Source organism: Vombatus ursinus, unplaced genomic scaffold, assembly GCF_900497805.2.
Source record: "Vombatus ursinus unplaced genomic scaffold, bare-nosed wombat genome assembly UNPS02010219.1, whole genome shotgun sequence".
In the NCBI taxonomy this organism is placed as follows: Eukaryota; Metazoa; Chordata; class Mammalia; order Diprotodontia; family Vombatidae; genus Vombatus; species Vombatus ursinus.
In genome coordinates this window covers 10,192,680-10,214,483 of record NW_020949997.1, presented here as the reverse complement: position 1 = coordinate 10,214,483, position 21,804 = coordinate 10,192,680, and the positions used below count along the sequence as shown (strand labels likewise).

General features: G+C 34.7%; 1 protein-coding gene across 2 annotated transcripts in view; it reads right to left on the bottom strand.

Annotated features, from left to right (window-relative positions):
- Nucleotides 1-8,481: 8,481 nt before the first annotated feature.
- The window catches only part of APMAP (adipocyte plasma membrane associated protein), a 32,489-nt gene continuing 19,166 nt past the window's right edge, over nt 8,482-21,804 (bottom strand). For both annotated transcript variants that reach the window (XM_027853871.1, XM_027853872.1), the window contains exons 5-9: nt 21,576-21,692; nt 17,826-18,000; nt 14,212-14,346; nt 13,032-13,224; nt 8,482-9,666 (exon numbers count right to left, since the gene is read on the bottom strand). In XM_027853871.1, coding sequence (XP_027709672.1) covers nt 9,457-9,666; nt 13,032-13,224; nt 14,212-14,346; nt 17,826-18,000; nt 21,576-21,692 — 830 coding nt within the window. In that variant the 3' untranslated portion in view covers nt 8,482-9,456. The remainder of the gene's footprint in view (nt 9,667-13,031; nt 13,225-14,211; nt 14,347-17,825; nt 18,001-21,575; nt 21,693-21,804) is intronic.

The window sequence follows — 21,804 nt, the reverse complement described above, 5'->3', positions numbered from 1 at the left end:
AGAGAAAGAATTAAGGAGTCTGAATGCAGATTGAAACATAGTTTTCAATTTTTTGGATTTTTTGTTTTTACTTTCTTGCGGTTTTTCCATTTTGTTCTGATTCCTTTTTCAAAACATGACTAATGTGAAAATATGTTTAACACGACTGCACATGTATAACCCATATCAGATTGCTTGCTGTCTTGGGAAGAGATTCAGGGAGAAAAATATGGAAATCAAAATCTTATAAAAATGAATGTTGATAACTATCTCTACATATAATTTGACAAAATAAAATACTATTTCCAAAAACAAAAAAAAAAGAGCCCATTAGAATGGATAGGCACCAAAGCTTATGTCCCAGTAATAGCTAAAATAGAAATAAAAAACAAATTGTACTACTACAGTGTACTTCAGAGCATTGCCTCAGTATGACAGTGAGAATACTTCTCACTATATAATATGAAGTCTTCTCATACCAAGAATGGCATATATGTGCTTTAACAAGTATGCTACAACTCTGATTTGTTCAAAAGTTTCAAGAGACTTGTAGGTAAAAGCCAAAGGACTTTGGAATCAGATTGAAATGATTAGAGGTAATATTAACATTATCTGCTGCTTGATAATCTTATGAGAATAAAATAAGCACTGACTTTAAAAATGACTTGTCTTACATGGGCTAGTATAACAAACTTACAAGACAGCATTCATAACATGGTTTGTTCCCTCAAGGAGTTTTGATTCAAAGGGGGAGATAAAATGTATATCAACATCTGAAAGTCAAGGCAACATATATGCTGAAGGTTCTCAGAGAAAAATGAAAAAAAAAAAAATGTGAGCCACAAGGCATAGCTTTAAAGGCGTGAACCTTGAGTTGACAGTAAGAGCACAGGAAATTCCAGGTGGAAGAAAGCACATAGAATTTCACAAAATACTGCATTCCTTACCTTCTTTGCTCTGACATAAAACTGAGGTTGGATATGATGGTATAGTTCAGGGATGGGGAACCTGCGGCCTCAAAGGGAACCTGTGACCTTCTAGGTCCTCAGGTGTGGCCTTTTGATAGAGTTCAAGTTTTACAGAACAAATCCTTTTATGAAGGAGATTTATTTTGTGAAGTTTGGATTCAGTCAAAGGGCCACACTTGAGGACCTAGAGGGCCACATGTGGCCTCCAGGCCATAGGTTCCCCACCCCTAGAGTTAGTTTGAACTCTTCTTACCTTCCCTAAGGCTCTTTTTCAGACCACCCACTAAGACAAGTTATAGATACAAAGTCAAGATAAAACTCTTGCTGCTTTCATTTAAAAACTATATATATATATATACACACATATATATACACACATGTATATATGTATATGTATGCGTGTGTGTGTGTGTGTGTGTGTATACCTTATTCTTTATATAAGCTCCCATGAGAGCTTAGCAGCAATATGGTAATCATTCAGTTGATTTCTCCAATGTGGCCAACAAAAGTGGATGAGGCAACATTGCATAGAGGACAGTTCACATCATCTATAAAATAAGGAGATTAGACAAGATTGCTTCTAATGTCCACTTTCAGTTCTAAGTCAATGATACAATTTAGCTATGGAGTTAGTATCAACACTGATTTTGACTAACTATAATGGATAAATTTCCATTCCTTTCTTCCATGTATAAACATGGCTATATTTTAAGTTGGACAGGATATGATCATGTGCCCTTAACCAAATACTTCTAAAAATTGTTTCTAAGTCCCCTAGAAGCAATCACTTATTTATAGGGTATAAATCATCTACTCACAACCACAAGTTTCTTTTATATGTTGATGAAATCAATATGTACACTTAAAAACTGGAAGAGACCTTGAAGATCACCTAATTCAATGACTTCTCACTTGCTCAAACACATTCATTCATACATGCATAGTATATATGATATGTAGACACATACATATCCATCCATACATATGTATGCATGTAACATTTGCACAGTATACCTACTCATACATTCATACATACACACATTATTTATATACACATGTATGTTTTGGGGTTTTGGGGGGGTTTTTTTAGGCATTGGGATTAAGTGACTTGACCAAGGTCACAAAAAGTGTCTTGTGTTTGGTCTAAGGCCGGATTTGAACTCAGGTCCTCCTGACTTCAGGGCCGGTGCCCACTGCGCCACCTAGCCGCCCCTTACACATGTATGTTTACAATGCTATGTATATGAGCTACAAGGGCCGTTTTTTTTTAACCATTCTTCTTCCTGACTTAGTAATGTTGAAGATAATGTGCTCAATGGCCATAAAAACAAGAGCCTAAAGTATCATCCCACTGTATATTTTTCTAATTATATTATCTTTTTATACAGTGCAATCAGGATCATTTTCCTGACACCATAGCCAATGGTGAGGGGAAGAAAAAGACTCAAGTTATAGTCTACTGTCAGTAATTTGCCTTCATAACTTTCTCATTTGAACATGTAATTATCATCAGCTCTCACCCTATGCTTTTAACCCAGGATCTTTAGAGAGCTACCTAATATTCTCCAAGGGCAGAGATTACCCCAATTCTCTAAATGAAGAAATAAAGCAGAAAAAAATCTAATAGTTATAATAATGACACCAATGAGTGAATCAAGAGTAGAATGATATAGTTAGAGGTAGGAAGGACCTCAGAGGTTATTTACGTCAACCAGCCCAAAGTACTGCCCAAAGGTCCCAAGTAGAAGAGCTCGGATTCAAATTTAGGTCCTCAGGACTATAAATTCAGTGTTCTTTCCATTGTACCATGCTGCCTGGAGCTCTCCTGAATCTTTATACAAAACTCTTAGAATTTTCTATAAAATCAGTTTCTTCCTGAAAAGACAAGAGTCTAAAAACTAAAATATCACTATCAATCCAATAAATCACATAGTTTTTGTCTTTAATGCATTTTAGGTAATCTCAATACAGTACAGATGTTGATAGAAGCTGATTTTTTCTTAATGTACTCCTTCCCAAGCACCTAAAAGACAGAACAAAGAAAACTACTTGCCAGTAATATTTTGAGATGTGTCAATATTTTTAAAAGTGCACAGGTAAACCACAAGGTATTTTTTTAAGCCAGCAGGACATGCCTATTATTTATATTACTAACCAAGATGCTTTCATTCTCTTTCCCTCCAATATGCCTTCAACAGAAAAAAGGGGAAAGTAAAGCAACTTGGAGATATTACATTTTTATATACACTCAAGTAAGTACTATGTTTAGACAATTTCTTAGACCATTGTTTTTTCATTACTTACTAAGCAAGGAACGACTCTTTTATACAATAAACTGCATACTTATAAGATCAGTTTTTAGAACAAAGAGGGAATGTGAAAGCTATCAGGTCCAATCATCTAATTTTACAGATGAGGAAGCCAAGAAAGCAAATGATTAAGTAAGTAACTTGCCTAAAGTCATATAGCTAGTAAAAGTCTGAAGCAGCCTTGTCCCCAAACAGGAGATTTGCAACAGAGTAATAGTGTAGGAAACAAAACACCTGTAAACAGATGGTGTAGCTTATTGTAAATAGCAGCAAATAAAGTGAACCAGCCATTAACCAGAAAATCATATAGTCCCCAAACCAAACGTTATACTCATTTTATTTTCACTCATTTACCAGCTACTGTTATCCAGTTATTTCAATACATAAGAGCCTATCTAATCCACTGAAGTTCCTAGAATCTAACTACTAGAACAATTAACCTGGAATACTGTCTTTCATTAAAGACCTCAAAGTGACTAATATCAAAGCAAAACATCTTATGCAACCCTACAATTCTTTCTTCCACTCCCAGTGTCCCCATCAAACAAATATTAAAGTCCAAGTGATCAAAACATGTCCCCAATATCCGTGTATGTACACACACACACACACACACACACACACACACACACTCACACTTATATAAAACACATAAAAGTTATGTCTTTGGTGTTAGTATGTCACAAGCTGCTCTCAAGAGGACAAAATTGTTCTTCCCTGTGTTCCATAAAACTCCTAGTAGCCCCTATTACAATATTGAGGTGGCCAAAAATGATAAATAAATATTAATTTTAATTCTCTATCAACAAGGCAAAATACAGTTAATACCTGGAAAATATAAAAGTGCCATAATAAAATAAGACAAGAGACCATATCTAAGTGATTATCCCAATGCCCTCTGACTTTATTGGATGACAGGATTTTAGGAGATGGTACAATACTAGAACTACCAGAAGCTACCCAGTTTTAATATTTTAAATTATCTTACTATCAACAGGAGTATATAACATTTCAAATAACTTCTAGAGGGCACAACAATTGGGTGGTATAACCATCACAACACAGAGTTGAAACACTACGAATCAAAATTGATTGATCATTTAGGACACAGATACTTAAGGACTGGCTTCCTCTACCCTGAGGGAACAGCTAAGATTAGCTTATCTTAACTGTGAAGAATTGTGTAGAAAGCCAAGGACCAGTTGATCCACTTGGTTTGTCTCATCCAAAATAGCTGTTAAAAAAAAATTAGTAATGAGAACAAAATATACAGATAAAAATTTATAGCAGGCACAGAGAAGAAAACCCCCAGAAAGTGACTGTTCCTTTTCCCTACTCTCAGAAGCTAATCTGGTTCTAGCCCAGTCCAGGACAGAGAAAACTAGAATAAGGAGAACACTGCATCATTCTCAGTTTCAAGCTCACTAAAATTGTCTGAAGTCAATCCACAGTTTGGGACTGTGCTCCCCAGTTTGGTCCCAAATCAAACTCAAACTTAATATTAGCCAAATCTGCTCTTCTTCCCGCTGATGCCTAATAAGGTAGTGGTGACAGTATCTCCCTAAAAATTGAAATGTAATTAAGACATCCATCCAACCCTGCCTCACAGAATCATAGAATACTAGAGATGGGAGAGACTTTAGAGACTTATGTAATCAAATCTCCTCATTTTTACATATGAGGGAACTGAGGTCCAGAGAAGAAAAGTGACTTGCAAAAAGTTATACAGTTGTTAGTGGCAATGATGATACTAGAACCCAGACCCCCTGACCTCTAATCCATTGCTCTTTTGACAATACTACACTGAATAGTCCTCATCAAGCATGTTTTTAAAATACAAAGTCCAAATGTCTATTGGTACACTACTGGAAGATGATATTGTCAGCTTTCCACTAGAGAAATAATATTTTGGCATTTAATTAAAATTAGAGATGCTCAGAGTCTTTTTTAATCATTCAACACATGATGATTATAGTAAAAGGCTCAGTTTCAATTAACTCATTCTACCAATTTTATAAACAAAGGCTCAGTTTCAATTAACTCATTCTACCAATTTTTCCACAAAGAGTTCATCCTAAAGTAATAGATATTTGTTCTAATATATGCCCATATCCTACATAATCCTTTCTAAAAATGAAAGTGCAAATATAAAGATAATATGGGAAACCCAAAAGGAATCCAAAGGAGATCAACCAGAAAGCAATTAAAGGTTTAGAAAAGAGACATTATGGGGAAATGCTAAAGCAAAAAAGGTTTATTTCTCCTAGAAACAAGAAAATATTTGGGGGCAGGGAAGAAAGAGAATTAATCACAGTGTTAAAGTATGTATGAAGAGATTGTATGTGAATGATGGCAAGCAGCTGTTCTTGCAAAATGGAGATGCCAAAAAGCATTATGCTTAACCTGAAGTAGAAGGAATTTAAGTGTTTAGAAAAACTTATAAGTACTATAGTTGTGAAATGCTAGCATGTGTTACCAAGATATGAAGCCCTCTATGGAGATTTTGCAGGTAATAACAACAACTGACAATTATACAGAACATTTTAAAGTTGGTGAAGCCCTTTACATACATTCTCATTCCTCACAACAACCCAAGAGATAGGTTCTATAGGTATTATCCTCATTTACAGATGAGGAAACTGAGGCTCAGCATGACTAAGTAACTTATCCATTGTCACACACTTCATAAGTGTGAGAATTGGGATTTGAACCCAAGGCTTCCTGACTCCAAGTCTAGCACTCCATCCACTATATCCCACTGCCTCTTCTTTCATTTTTTGTCCTCCATTCTCGAAGAGTACCATGACATCAGGAAGGTGAACTGGATTTAAGTGAGGGAGGGCTGTGCACAGCCACCAGCCTCATTCTCTTCTCCAGAGTCATTAGTGGCAGGATATAGATCAGGACAACCTAAGATGGCCCTGGATGCAGTGGAAGATGTTGGCCTTTTTAAGCTAAGGTTTTTCCCAGGTCTCAGTTTGTCTGAGGCAATGCCCATCCAATGGTTAAGACTAGGCAAGAAATGAAGATTAGAATGGCCTCCTTTACCTAGTCAAAAAAAAAAAAATCAATATGGGAGGGGAAGACCTTCAGGGTTTAGATTAAAGGGACAGCTGTTTTTCTAAGAAGGGGCAAAAAGCTAATGGCCTTCATATTCCCTTGGCTTTGTAAAAAGAAAAAAAAATTCAGGGAGGAGGCCTGAATTGCCAGAAAGAGAGGAAGAAATTTTCCCTAGTATAAACAAGGTAAATTGAAAATTGCTTAATAAGAGATTGCAATGCATGTAGGCATATACAAAATTCATGTGTATATAATAAAAACACTTGTAACTCCCCTAATTTATAAACTTGGATATGACTCTTGGGAAAATCTTATTGAAGATCATGAAACTAGATCACTTTTTAGGGTCCTTATAAAACTATAACACTGCTAGTATACATCTTGATGTTACTCAATTTGGTGGTTAATGGGGTAAAGGGCTTGAAATCAACTTAACTAAATTTCATAGCTTTAATTCAGAAAGCAGGATCAATTGCTGACTTTTTCACCAGCAGCATTCACTCAACGATTTCTGCACTTGGTTGGTGCATCTATTCTAAAATAGGTAATATCTCAAAACTGAAGTTTCTGACCCATAGAAAATTATCTGGCCACTACCCCCAATTTTTTCTTCATAAAAGACTCAAGCACTGCATTGCATTAGAGCATAAGTAATTGTAAAGTCACAGTAAAAACAAATCTTTTTGGGTACAATATATACATACAAATAGTCATAATCAATCCTACTAAAGAGTTTTTGGCTTTTTCCACTAATTCCAAATTTCTAAATAAAGCACAGGAAACAGCATCTTCAGCATGAAAGCCATACTGCAAATCCATATCTGCTGCAAAACTGAGACTCCTTTTCAAAAAATGGTAAATACCAGCATCCATAGGTTTATTAATATTTGTGAAAATTAAGGCCTGAAAAGCATAGCTCTTCATCATCTATCTAGGATGCTAGAAATTGACAAAGGTAAAAGAAATTTGCTACACTAAAAGGTCAGCCCTTAAGCATAAATAAGATAATGATTCAACATGCCACTATTAAATGGTTGCTTTACGATTTTTTTTAAAAAAAGGCTTGTGATTTCATGATGCACAAGGATGTTAATTGTTTCATACAGAACCTGTCACAGAAGAAATGCTAAATAAGTGAAATAAACATTCCTCTATACACTGAACACTCAAAAAAGTTCAATAGTCAATATTAATTATATGCTATACTACATAGCTTCACGGAGTAAAGATAGGATTTTACCTGTCTCGATTTCCCATCAGCTTTCCTTACATAAAGAAGACGTTACATGAGTAATTCAACATAATGGACTAACATTATAGCCCTACATCCTAGTCACCTAAGGGTATATCCAATATAAGAGCAGACCAGTTTAAAAAAAAATAAAAACAGGCAGTGATATAATTAGTACTTATTTGTTGTTGTGCAATCATTTTCAGTCATGTCTCACTCTTCGTAACCCCATTTGGGGTTTTCTTAGCAAAGATACTGGAGTGGTTTACCATTTCCTTCTCCAGCAGGGTTAAGTGACTTGCTCAGGGTCACACAGCTAATAAGTATCTAAGGCCAGATTTCAAAGCAGGAAGATGAGTCTTCCTGACTCCAGTTCTGGCACTCTATCTACTGCACCACCTAGCTGCCCATTTAGTACATATTGTTTGTTGTTTAGTTGTTTTTCTGTAGTATCCACTCAATTAGTACACATAGTCTAAGCTTAAAACACAGTTATCTAAATTATCAAACTTGAACACCACATTCTATTTAAAATAGTATCTTTCCCCAAAGCACTTCAACAATTTCCCTAATACATATTTATAGATTGGAGGAGTTGGGGGAAAAAAAAGAATAGAAAAGCAACATAGTTAACTATAGGGCCACAAAGGATTAAGTCCATGGCAAGGAAAGGCAAATTAATTCAAGCAAATTTTTCTAAACTGGGCTGCCTCTCAAAGTATACCACAATTTGCCATAGAAGACAGTACTATTCTCTTCAAGTAGCACTGTTAACTATTAATTCCATACTAAATCTAACATTTCTCTGCTAAATAAAAACATGTTAATGAAAACTGGCCTCCTGATAATAATGTGCAGAACTTAATTTTCAGACATTGTTCTAATAATTATACTATATGATAAAATAATTTTCTGGATGACACAGTCAAAAAAGTCAAATAGCAGAAAAGCAAATTTAATATATTCATTATTACATAGTTCTTATTCTTGCAGTTTGCCACTAACGTAATAGATAACTACTTGTCAAGGTAGTAAGCAATGCAAACATGACATTGGAACATAGTGATTTTAACCATGTCTGCAGTTCTAGATGGAAACAATGTAAAGGCAAAAAAATCATGTTCTTCTAAAGAAATCACTGTTGGATTGAATGTATTAGGTAACGTCATTCTACTATAATAGGTAGCTTTTAGAAAGACATTAGTATTGACTCTTGGTGTTATTGAAATAAACTGAGTTTCACCAGAGAACCTTCTTGCAGCACCTAACCTTTAAATAGTTGAAAGGAACTGAGGTATCCTAAAAGCCTTTAGTGCTCTTCAAGAGGCAAAGCTTTGATTACCTAAAAGCCTAGCCAGACAAACCACTTCAATTGTGCAGGGGGGGTGCTTCTTGGATTACTGCAATCAGTGTTCAAGCATAAATCTTTATAATATAACTCCTACTTTCCATAGCTTTTTTCTGTGTATATCAAAGCATCCCTTCCCAATGTAGTTATTAATCCTATTTCACAGGTAGCAAAGCTAAGGATGGAAGAACAGAACTAGTAGCAGAAATAAGTTCCTTCGATTGATTAAGTATATAAAAGAATTCAAAGTTCTCTAGAGAACTGGTACAAAAGCAGACATTCTTGGATGAGAGAATTCTGTTACCTGAATTCCCAAAGCCATCATCTTAGGCGCTCACCTTTAAAAGAAGTCAATCAAGATGAAAAGATCCTACCATGGAAAGCTAACAGATGAGCAGAGTGCTGTGGTATTCCCCTGCTACACTGTAAAGGGATGACATTGAATACTGGTAGATGCATTTCCATGACTATGGGTAAAGGAACACCTTGGGTACTTAGACCACTAAAATATTGGAACAGGACAATTCCTAGAGCAGTAGCATTAGATTTCTTTGTGATTGGTTAAAGGAGATCAAGGTTAAGTTTGCAAAGAAAAGGAGATTTGAAGGAGCCCAAGTAAAGGTGTCCATCCTGTTCGTGCACTTCACTAACATAGGCAGCAACCAGTCCACTGGGATCATGTAAACTTCTCTGATAGGCTCCATTGTCTCCAAGTTCCAAGACGAGGCTGTATCGAGGCACAAACTTCGACACTGTTTCTGGACTTAATAGCTAGAAAGGAAGCATATTGGAAGACTTATTTTCTGATTGAATCTGTGGCTTATCTGATTTCACACAATCAGTTCTTAATAGTTCAACTGTAATTATGGTGGATGTAACAGATCTTAAGATCAGTCAAAACGAAAAATACAAAATTATAGACTGGACAAAATGAAGTAAAAAAATAATTAAATAATTTCTACGAGTTGGATCCAAAAACAAGTAAGATATGATTAGTTTACAGTGATCTATGGCAGCACATATGAATAAGAACAGCATAACTATTAACAATAACATCCTAAACCTGGATTAATAACAAGTATTAAAATATAAACAAGTATAAAAATAAGCATTTTTATCCATTTCTGCTTTAAAGACAGAAGGCATGTTAAGTTGGGAGAGATTCCACACCAGGCTAGCAATAAGGTGATGGCAAATCTCAAATATCATCACCAAATTATAGTGGAAGAAATTTGTCTTAGTGGAGGGAGTACTCAACCCTAATGAAATTACAGCACCTTGACATATTGACAAAGTTTCCAGAACCACTGTTGAGATAACTGTAAACCATAATATTATATTGCATGAGGAATTCACCCTCTATACTAAGTAAAACATTATAAATTGTTTCAATGGTAACTGCCACTTTTAGTGTATTAGTGCCCTGCATGCTACTGCTGGAGTATATAAGATACAGTGCCCAGCATAGTAGGTAGGTTTTCAATAAATAATTGTTGGCAAATTGCCTCTCAGAAGCTGAAGTAACCAGAAATGTCTTTTTTTTTTAAATAAAGTTAAAATTAAAAAGCAAATATTCTTCCAGTGGGTATCATTTTTTTCTAATTAGTACTCTATAACAAATTATAATCCCAAAAAATATGATTATTCAGTACAACGCTATAAGCAAAAATATGTGTTTCATTTTAATGCACACATTACCATATATACATGTGTAAAATAGGATACTGGTTATTTTCCATTATGCTATATTTTGCCAAGTAAACAGATATTTTAAATGCATTTTAAGAGTGGGAATGATACACTATTTAGGCCAGCACAAGGAAATATAATGAAGAGGAGCTATCCTTTATAGAATCATAGATGTACATACTGAATGCAATATTTCACATTATTTCATAATACCACGTAATTACAAGGAAAGCCTTATCATATACAAAGGGTGCAGAGAAAAGAGAACATTAAATTCTAAAATAGTACTTAACATCTGAATCAGAGCATTTGAGGTTTCCAAAGTGCTTTCACACATTATCTTAACTGTGACCACAACCTAGAAAGGTAGGGAGGACAGATATCATCCCTATTTTATAGAAAGGGAAACAGAAGCACAAAGATTACATACATTACTTGCTCAAAATCACAGAACAAGGCAATGGCAAAGCTAAGACTAGAACCCATATCTGCAGGATTCCTAATTTAAGTGTTTTTTTTCTATTACAGTTTTTCATCCTGAGTTTCTCTAGTTGAAGGAAACATCAAACTTAAGTGCCAATATTGGGCCCACAAACAAAGCAGCAGTTTTCTTGGAATTAACCAAATGGTAAATAATTTTTAGAAAATCCTTATTATAAATGTGATTCAAATTTAGCATAGCTAATAAAATTTAGTAGATTGCAAAAATTTTAGACTGATAATTGAATTCAATAAAAAATGTTAAGTGTCATCACAGAATGAGTCACATACAGATATTTTGTGCATATCTTACACTCTTAGAGGGCAGCTGGGTGGCACAAAATATAGAGTGCTAGGCCTGGAGTCAGGAAAACTCATCTTTGTGAGTTCAAATCTGGCCTCAGACACTTACCAGCTGTGTGACCCTGGGCAAATCACTTACCCCTGTTTGCCTCAGTTTCCTCATCTGTAAAATGAGCTGGAGAAGGAAATGGTAAACCACTGCAGTATCTTTGCCAAGAAAACCCCAAATGGGATCCCGAAAAGTTGGACATGGCTGAGCAACAAACTACTCATGGAATTCATCATCTCATGAGACTAGATACTGCTTGGCACAATGGGCCACAGAACTGGAGCTACTAGAGGTCTTAGACGTCTATCTAGTTCAATCCCATAATATTATAGAAGACAAAACTGAGGCCACAAGAAATGAAGTGATTTCCGGGTAGTCTACAGGTAATAAAATAGTGCAGCTGAGATTCAAATCCAAGATCTCTAGCTCCAAATTCATCTTCTTTCCACTCTACCACATGGTGAAATAGTGTAAATAGAACTAGAATAAGACTCAAGTGATCTATGGATACTTCCAGCTCTAAAACTAATTTGTTCAGTTCTGGGCAAATCACTTAACTTACATATGCTTCAGTTTTCTCATCTTTAAAATGGAAATGTCAATACCCTATCTATATCACATACACGTTGGGAGAATCAAAGGAAAAAAAAAAGAACCAAGTACAATAATGAGCACATTAATGCTGTGCAAAGTATAAGGTATTATACAAACATGAGGTACTGCTATTATTTTATACCTCATGAGGGCTCTCATAAGGTAACTATGCTCACCAGCTGATGGGGGGAGGGTCTTTTGCCAAATCTAACTCCAATATGTACCAATAAACTAGTAGAGAGTGGGTATAGTTCCACAGGTCATGATGCTGCTACTTGTTAAAGGAGATTAGGAATCCCAACATAGTAAGAGTCAACATGTCAGAGGAGGCTAATGCTTCTACTCTCCGCAACACAAAGCAGTAAGAGAATGGATGGATGGGGGGAACAAATGAATCCAATCTAATCAACATTTATTAAGCGCCTACTATATGTAAGGCATTTTAGATCAAGTTTCAAGGCCCAGTCTTAGGTTTTGAAAACTAAAGTTCTAGGTATCTACCTCTTAGATTGTAAGGGTACCTAAATCAAATGAAAAATAACAGAGTTAGTAGAACTATCACAAGAATGGCTGCCTCATGTCAGAAGTAAGAAACTAGAGATTTCTATTATAATGCCAACAATCTTGCCAAATTAAGCATAAAATAAAATCTGCGTCTAGAACATGAACATATGAATATACTCTATAATTATACAATATTTTCCCCCTATGGATCTCAATTTTGTCATTAGTCTGAAAATAACTTAAATGAGAAAACTGAGGAAGGATATCTCATTTTTTAAACTGTACTACTTTATCCTTTCTGAAACCAAATTGCTGTATTTTTTACCAATTTTTTTTTAATTTACTCCAATCTTACACATATTTTCCTATTTCTTTCACATGTTCACTTAAATTAATAAATTAATTGACAAAGAATTGTAGAACTATAAAAAAATAGAACTTTTAGTGCTCAAATGAACCTTTAAGATCACAACTGGGTATTTTTCCATTTGTTCACAGAACTAAAGATTTTAGTTACCTTAAAAATTAATCTTTTAATCCATGGCTTTTCTGATAAGAAATCCATCATAGAAAACCCAGGATTATGTCGAACAGTTGACATGGCGACCCAGTATCCTCCAGAGCTGCTTGGTCGAATGTTATCTGGAAAACCAGGCATGTTCTCTACAAACATGTCTGCCCCACCTTTCATAAGCCCAGACACATAGAATCTGAAAAAAAAAAAGAAAAAAAAAAAACAATGATAGAAATCAAGAGACTTTATCCCAACCCGACTCTCAGAATAGGAATCTAAGCTTATAGAAAACTGGAGAAACATTTAAATTTCCATTTTTTAAAAGCCTTGTAGATATAAGCTATATTGGTACAGTGAAAAGAGTGCTGGATTCAGAGTCAAAGAACCAGAGTTCAAATCCTGGGTTCATTGCTTTCTACCCGTATGACCTTGGACAAGTCACTTAACTTCTTGGACCACAGTTTCACACCTGTAAAACAAGGTGGTTGGACTAGATGGCTACTAAGGTCCCAATCAGTTCTATAGATATCTATGTTTCTTTGATTTAAAAAAAAAAACACCTTTCCAACTATACATAACAACATATTAGAAGAAATGTATAGTTATCATAAACCATGAAAGTAAAAGAGCACAAAGGAAGGAATCAGGGAAAGAACTGAATTGGCAGGCCAGAAAGATGTGTAATGAAGTAACATTAACCTGAGTAGGATCTTACAGGAACAAATTTTCAACATATATATAAGAAATTTTTGTTGTTATTCAGTTGTTTCAGTCATGTCTGACTCTGTGTGACTTCACTTGGGGTTTTCTTGGCAAAGATAATGGAGTGGTTTGCCATTTCCTTTTCTAGCTTACTTTACAGATGAGGAAACTGAGTCAAACAGGGCTAAGTAACTTGTCCAAGGCCACACAGCTACTAAGATTCTGAGGCTGGATTTGAACTCAGGTCTTTCTGACTCCAAGCCCAGCACTCTATCCACTGAGCCATCTAGCTACTATATATATAAGAAATAGGGAATAGAAAAAAAAAGTAGCCCTGGATAGTAAGGGTAAAAAAAAAAAGTGATCTCTTTTTTTATTTAGTACTAAAATATTATCAGTAAGTATTTGATAGAAACATACTCATAGAAGAAAAATTATAATAAGTAATCCTCATTGTCCTATCCCACAAGTTATCACATACCTTCTTATTCTTGCCATGGTAGTTTCTGCCACCAAAACAAAATCTTCAGCAGGAGACAGCTGGACTCCATTAGGGAACCTTAATCCCTCCATTAAAACCTTTACTTCTCTGGTTATAGTATCATATTCTAGCAATCTGAAAAATAGCAATAAATGAATTGGCAATAAATAAACATTCCATTCAATAATATAAGAACAAGGATAAATGGTATTTGGTGATGTTTTTAAGTATCCTGCCCCCCCTACTGGGCACTTTAGGATGTTGCTTTGATATTGAAAATCATTCACATCTCAAGGTGAGCTGGATTCAAATGGCTGATTTATTTCTAGATGAGCATCAAAGATAATAAGTTGGGAGCCAAGAGACTGCTACCAAACCCAGTACCAAACCCGGAAGAGCTTTGATAGATTCTCTAGCTACCTTAGGAGATTTTTTTTTCCAAGCCAAGAGAGATCCAAGGTTTCCAGATCAAATCAGAGACAAATTTAAGAAGATACTTAATAGATGCTTATTGAACTTTTCTACCATCATTACAAAAGTGCCATCACAAAATAGTTCAGAGTGTTCAATTTCTTCAGTAAATCAGAAACGTATCTTCTCTCCTCATCTAAATTGGATATTGTTACTATTTCCCAGTTCTCATTAGAGGTTTTTTTATACTATCCATTCTACATCTTGTCACTGTTGTCTACCAACTCCATCCTCAAAACAGAAAGAGACAGACAGAGATTGTTGTTGAAATTCCTGTTGTTTCCCTGGAATAAACCCAAATCATCCGACTTAATGTGAGACTCTCAGGAGCTCTTGAGCACAGGGAGGATCTGAAAATCAAGGTAAGATTTTTGGGTCTATCCCACTCCAGAAGATCCCTGAACCTGGTCTGAATAAAAATTAGAATCAATGCCGTACTAAAAAACCTTTAACTCTAGAACTTCGTAGATGCCCAGTTACAAGGTTAATGAGAAAGTCACTTTTGTTCTACTATGTCAGGGGGTGGTTGAGGCTTCTGTAATTTGTAGCTTCTGTTCAGCAGTTAACTGCCACTATCATCTGACGAGATTTGCATTTCCATAATAAACCTTGGTTTCACTCACCAAAAGGGTATTTACTCATTATCTCACTTGTTGCATCAAAAGCTTGCTTAGAATATTCACAGGATTTTTAGAATCTTTTTGCACTACAAATGTCTTTTTGCATGTTAAATGAAAAAAAATGCCCAATGTGTAAGGGAAAATACATAGATGGAAGTCTCTAATGGCAGCATTTCAGGATCACATGAATGTCAGCATGTTTCTGAGACTCCACAAAGCAAATAGAGACAGGCTGCGGAGCAGAGATAAAACAAGTGGATCCTCTGAGCAAAGATCCAATTGCTGTACAGGCCTATTCACGTACGGCTCTCTTCAGTTTGACTCAAGGATTTTTTGCCATTCCCTTCTCACATCAGATATGATTCTTATTGAAGATTTTCTCCCTCATTTTCCTCATTCATTGTTCCAAAATGAGATCCTAATTCCTGGAATGTACATGTAGAACTTGCTTTTCTTACTGTTTTTTTAAGTGTTTTAGTTCCAGTTAAATGTTTTACTTTAAAAAAATTTTTTTTAAGGTTCCTGTGTTTGACTTTGCAGAACAAGAAGTGGTTTTAAAAGCTCTTCCTAAACAAGATGTCTCCCATTCAAATGTTTAGATTACATAAGATTCCTTGACAGATATAACAATGTTTGACAGCTGCAATTGTATAATAATCCTCCAAATACCAAATAAGGAATAAAGGAGGGCAATACAAAGCCACCAAAAGTGTTCATCATTTTCACAGAACATGATCAATTTAGAATATAAATATTAAGGGAATTACCTCTATATGATGACATTCTCCAAAGGCTGCTTTTTGCAAATGGTGCTGCATTGATTACATTAAATGCTCAATACTACACAAAGCTTTTTCAACAAAACAATCCCCTAAAACTCAACAGAGATCTACCTAACAGTCCAGGTGGGAAAACCAAATAAATGACGAATGCACATCATCCAGGCAACAAGATACAGCTGGCTAGGCAGCCCACTGAGGTGGCTCATCCCTGCCAATATCTTGGCACTGCAGATGGACAATAAGCTAAGCCCAGAATTGAAAAAGAATATGAGAAGTATATGGATTACATTTATGAAACTGTGCAGCACCTTTAATGATTCCAAGTTGCCCCCAAGCCCAAAAACCCACCTTTTTAACATCATCTGCCTTGCTTTAATGACTGATTCACAGGACACCACATCTTTAAAAATCAGACTTGCAGGGGACCAAAAAGACAATGGGAAGATGTATGGGGAGGGGGGCCAATAAGAAGGCTGCAACACATGGACATCAGTGACTTGCAAGAAGTGGAATGATTAGAAAATGAGGTAGACCAGGCATGTGACAAAGATGAGGGATAAGAAACGGATAACTCAAATTAATCAATTAACACCAACAATAATTTCACAGGATGAAATGTGGATAGGTTGTAAGCTGTACAGTTGGAAAAATAACTACTTTGAGAAAATCGTGCATCCACTAAAGTATTGTGTTCATATGATTATGTTTCCCACTCTATTTTTCTCCTATGTAAGGAACTTTGCTATATCTATGAATAAGTATTGATAAGCCTGACCTCTTATTCTTGGGAATCTATATACAACTGATCAAAGTTGTTAGTGAAGTAAGTCTTGCATAACATACCGAGATAACAAAACTAGGTAAAAAAAAAAGGAATGCATACAAGAATCTACAACTTAAGCATGTAAATGGGTCTATAGGATTCTTGCATAATCTGACTACCCAAGAGAATTCAAATCTCATGCTATTAACTAGCTTGAAAAATTAGTCATAATGGAACTGGTCCCCAATTCACAGGGTCATCATAGAAGTATCTTTGCACTAGGATTAATTAAACAATTAAAGGCAACAATCTTGTATGCCTGACTTTGTGTCCCCTCCTTCTTCAAACAAACTTTTTTTTTTAAACTAGCTGTCACACAGATACGAAATTTTAAGCAAAGAATTACAGTATAGCCCAACACCATGAGTGTCCATTTTCTTCATACCCAATAATTTCTTCTCTTCTCTAGAGCCAAGTTTGGTCATTATAATGATCAACAGCATTCAGTTTCATTAAAAAATAAATCCATTTACACTGTTGAAGTCATTGCATAAGTTGTTTTCCTGATTCTGCTTATTTCACTTTAGTTTATGTGTCTTCCCATATATCCTTTCTTATGGTACAATAATATTCCAATATATTCATGTGCCACAATTTGTTTGGCCATTCTTTAGTTGATGGGCATCTACTTAGTTTCCAGTTCTAGAGAAGAGAAAAATTCCTGAGAAGTAAGGGCCACAGGCATGATGCACTATGTTTCATACTTGCTTTTTTTTTCCCTCTTTCTTTTTTATTCTTTGTTACAAGGGAAAGTTTACCTGGTAGGGGAAGTACACATTTAGAAATGATGGTGATACAAAAACAACAGATGTCGTCAATGTTTCTAACGCTCTAGAGGTTCTTTTAAAAGTTATAAATTGTACTTGTTACCCTCCTTAACTTCTATAATTGAGTAGAAATACAAGGATCAACACTTACCGTCCATCATCTGTACCCTCCATAACCAAGAGCAGATAATCTCGTCTTTGCCATTTACTGCTAGAATCCGTAAAATAAATTTTCCTCCCATCCTGAGTAATTGTCAGATCATTCACAAATGACATTTTCTTTCCCTCAATGGGTATTTGGGAAGACAAGAGATGTTTCACTCTACCTGAATAGAAAAAAAAAAAACCTGATTTCACTTTAAACTTGATTTTTCCAAGAACCTAAATGTCAAAAAAGATGATTTTTAAAACATAAACCTAATTATCTTCGAAAAGAAAAATGAGAATAAAATATTTTGTCATGTAAATTAGAAGACTAGAAACTCTGAAGACTTTTAAAAGTTTTTTTTCCCTTAAGTATATCAAAATATAATAATATTCTCAGACCATAAATTCACTTAAAGCACATATCCTACTTCCTCTAAGGCAAGGGTTCTTAATCTTACATCTATGAACACCCAAGGGATGTGAAAATAGATTTCAGGGAATCTGTATATCTTTATTTCAATATAACTTATTCCCTTTGTAATCCTATCTATTTTATATATTTAAAAGCATTATTATGAGAGTCAAATTGCCAAAGGAGTCCAAGATACACACAAAAAGGTGAGGCACTTTTTTCTATTTATGAAAAAATATATAATCAGTCACCATAGAAGTTTTAAAAAATCAACAGTTTAAATTTGAGAAACAAAATATTAATATTAAAAACCCTTCATGTCTGATTCTAAAATTCAGAACAAGCCTAAAATTTTGATAAATACAATTTTTTTTTAGCTTAAGGTCTTTATTTTAGTTAATTAAGGGAGGAAAGATAGACACTGACATACACAAAGATATATGGAGAGAGATGTAGACACACCTGCAGAGTCACAGAGAGAGACATAATGACAAAGTGATACCAAGAAACAAAAACATTCATGAAATAAGGACCATCTTGTGAACTTTCAGATTATTGAAGCTAAAAATCTTTATTTAACAAGCTGTTTTCACAAATGTAGACTCCTTTGGTACTTGCCCTTCCAGTTAGATAAAATTTTACTAAGAACCGCAGAATCTGGGGGTAGCTAGGTGGCACAGTGGATAGAGCACCAGCCCTGAAGTCAGGAGGACTTGAGTTCAAATCTGGTCTCAGATCAAACACTTGACACTTACTAGCTGTGTGACCCTGGGTAAGTCACTTAACCCCAATTGCCTAAAAATCTTTTAAAAATTAAAAAAAAAAAGAACCACAGAATCTACCCCAATGTTGGTAGTACAGATGCCATGTGTAATGTCTTGCATACAAAGATAAATAATTTAAGCTCCTCAAAGGCAAACCTGTTGGTTTTAGTCTTTGTCCACCCTCCCACTCTCATCCCACTACAGACACACATACACACCCTGAGAAAAAATGTGGTGCAGTAGAGAGGCACCCTTGAAGCCAAGAAGAACTGGGTTCAAGTCCTGACTCTGAAATACACTGGTTTGATGACCACGGACAAGGCACCTAACTTCTCAGTGCTTTAGGCAACACTCTAAGTCTATAAATTGCAGAGAAAATGCCATCCTACACTAGCAGAGGGATTTGCCTCTGCTGGGAGGCTATACTAATGAAATCATATATCCAGGCCTTATCCCTATCCCTTTATTTCTTCAGCATCTAGTAAAGAACCTTGAACATAGTGTGTACTTTGTTAGATATGCTCACAAAAATCATTTATTTCTAGATTTCATCACTGAGAACAAAAGAAACTGAAAAAGAAATTAATTTCATCATTACCTTAGGGGTACTAACTTAAAATCAGACTTAGAACTTGAAGGGATCTTAGAGATCACCTAGTCCAAACCCTTACTTTACAGATGAGCAAACTGAGGCCTAGAAATTTTAAGCAGCTTGCCCAAGTTTATGTAATCTTGGGACAGTTAATATGGAACAGATCTAGGGTGTGACCACTGGTCTTCCAGGTCCAAATTTCAGCATGCTTCCCACTACACCAAGTTGTCTCTTACTAATCAAGACATACAAAGGACCTATACAATGAATAAGATGATTTTGATAGAATTGAAGGGAGAACTGAACTTATGACTGGATTGTCTAAATATAGTAAAATGGCAATACTTCCCAAAATAACCTAGAGATTTAATACAATACACAAAATACAATACACAATATACAAAATAGTGACATGTTGGTCTATAGAATTAGACAAAGTCAAAGTAAAATTAATACTGAAAAGCACAGACAAGAATGTTGAGAACTATGGGGAAAAGTACTGGCAAAGGAGAAATAACAAAGCTGGATATTAAAATGTAAAATATAAAACAATTTTTTCAAAATTATCTGGCACTAGAAAAAGAATACAGGAACCCATTAATTGAACCAATGAATATAAAAGATTACTGCTAGATAAATTCCTCAATTAAACACTAGGGAATAAAATCACTATTCATTAAAGACTTCCAGAAAAAATAGTTGACAAAAAATGGGTTTGGATCCATTCCAAATACCACAGTAAACTCTAATTGGATCTGTAAATATTTTTAAATCTTTTTTTAAAAACTGAAAAAAGTAGAAGCAATTGTCTCAATGTGAGGAGGAGGGACTTCCTAATCAACAAGAAAAAATTATTGGAAAAAAATTAATGGGCTTGATTATACGAAGGAAAAAGGATTTTGCACAGTTAAAAAAACTCTAAAATTAAAAGAAAAAAATAGGTTGGAAAAACTAGTAGCAATAAATAAAATCTGATATCTAGAATGTAGAAAAAAATTAATACATAAAGATAAGAGTGATAATATTACCCTTCTAATTACTAATAATAATACTACTAATAATAGTCAAATAGAATGAGTATATAACTTATGAAAAAAGAAATATAAATTAGTAATAACTACGTGAAAAAATGCTCAAAATTCCCAAAATAATCAGAGGAATGGAAAATTAAGATAACCTGAATATACAAACCTATAACTCACTAGAATGGTAATTTTTTAAAAATCCAATTTTGGTTGGTCTATGGAGAAATACTATTTGTAAAACTATATGTTACTTCAAACATTTTGTAAAGCAACATGGCAATATGCACTTAGGACCTCAAAAGAGATCATACCTTTCAACCCAATGATCTCATTGCTAGGACTCTATCTCCAAAACACCATGAAATGACCTAGATGTATAAGCTACTCTATTTAGAATAATTTAAAAAAAAAACACTGGAAACAACCTATATGACCAATATTTAGAGAACAGCTGAAAAAATCATGGAAATTATGGAGCGATAAAAACCAATAAATATGAAGCATATAAAGAATAAATGTCTATATGAGAAGATGCAGAGGGAAAAAAAATCAACAAAACCAGAACCTTATATACAATAACTAAACTATATTTTTTAAAAAGAAAAGAAAGGAAAGAAGGAAAGCAGAGCCAAAAGGGGTACAACTTCAGAGCAGTCCATTAAAGGCACACAGAACAAAATTATGCTCTTTACTTTTCTGTTAATTCATTTGGTTCCACCTTATTCAAGGCTAAGCATTTGGGATTTGTTATTTTTTATATGTTTGTTTTGTTGCTGACTGTTATTATGAAGTTTATAGTTTTAAAAATAAAATACTGAAATTAATTCTTATAGGTTAATGATTTATATATATTCAAGAGAATGAGAAAATATTACAGAACTATTTGTTGTGATTACAAAACTAGTTCAAAGCAAAGTTTGAAGTTTCTAAAATAATTCTAATACAAAGGGTCACAGCATACCTGTACTAGGATCCACTTCAAATATTCCCTGGTAAGCATCTGCCACAAAAAGTGTACTATTAGGCCCAACTCGTATGCCAAGAGGTCTCCCACAAGCAGGCTCATCTTCTCTGGTTTCTATGAAGACAAATGGAAAGTAACACTAATTCCCGGCCCAGAATTCTACCCACAGCAGATTAATTATCTTCCGTAGTATCTTCATGACTACTCTTTTTCTACACATAATACC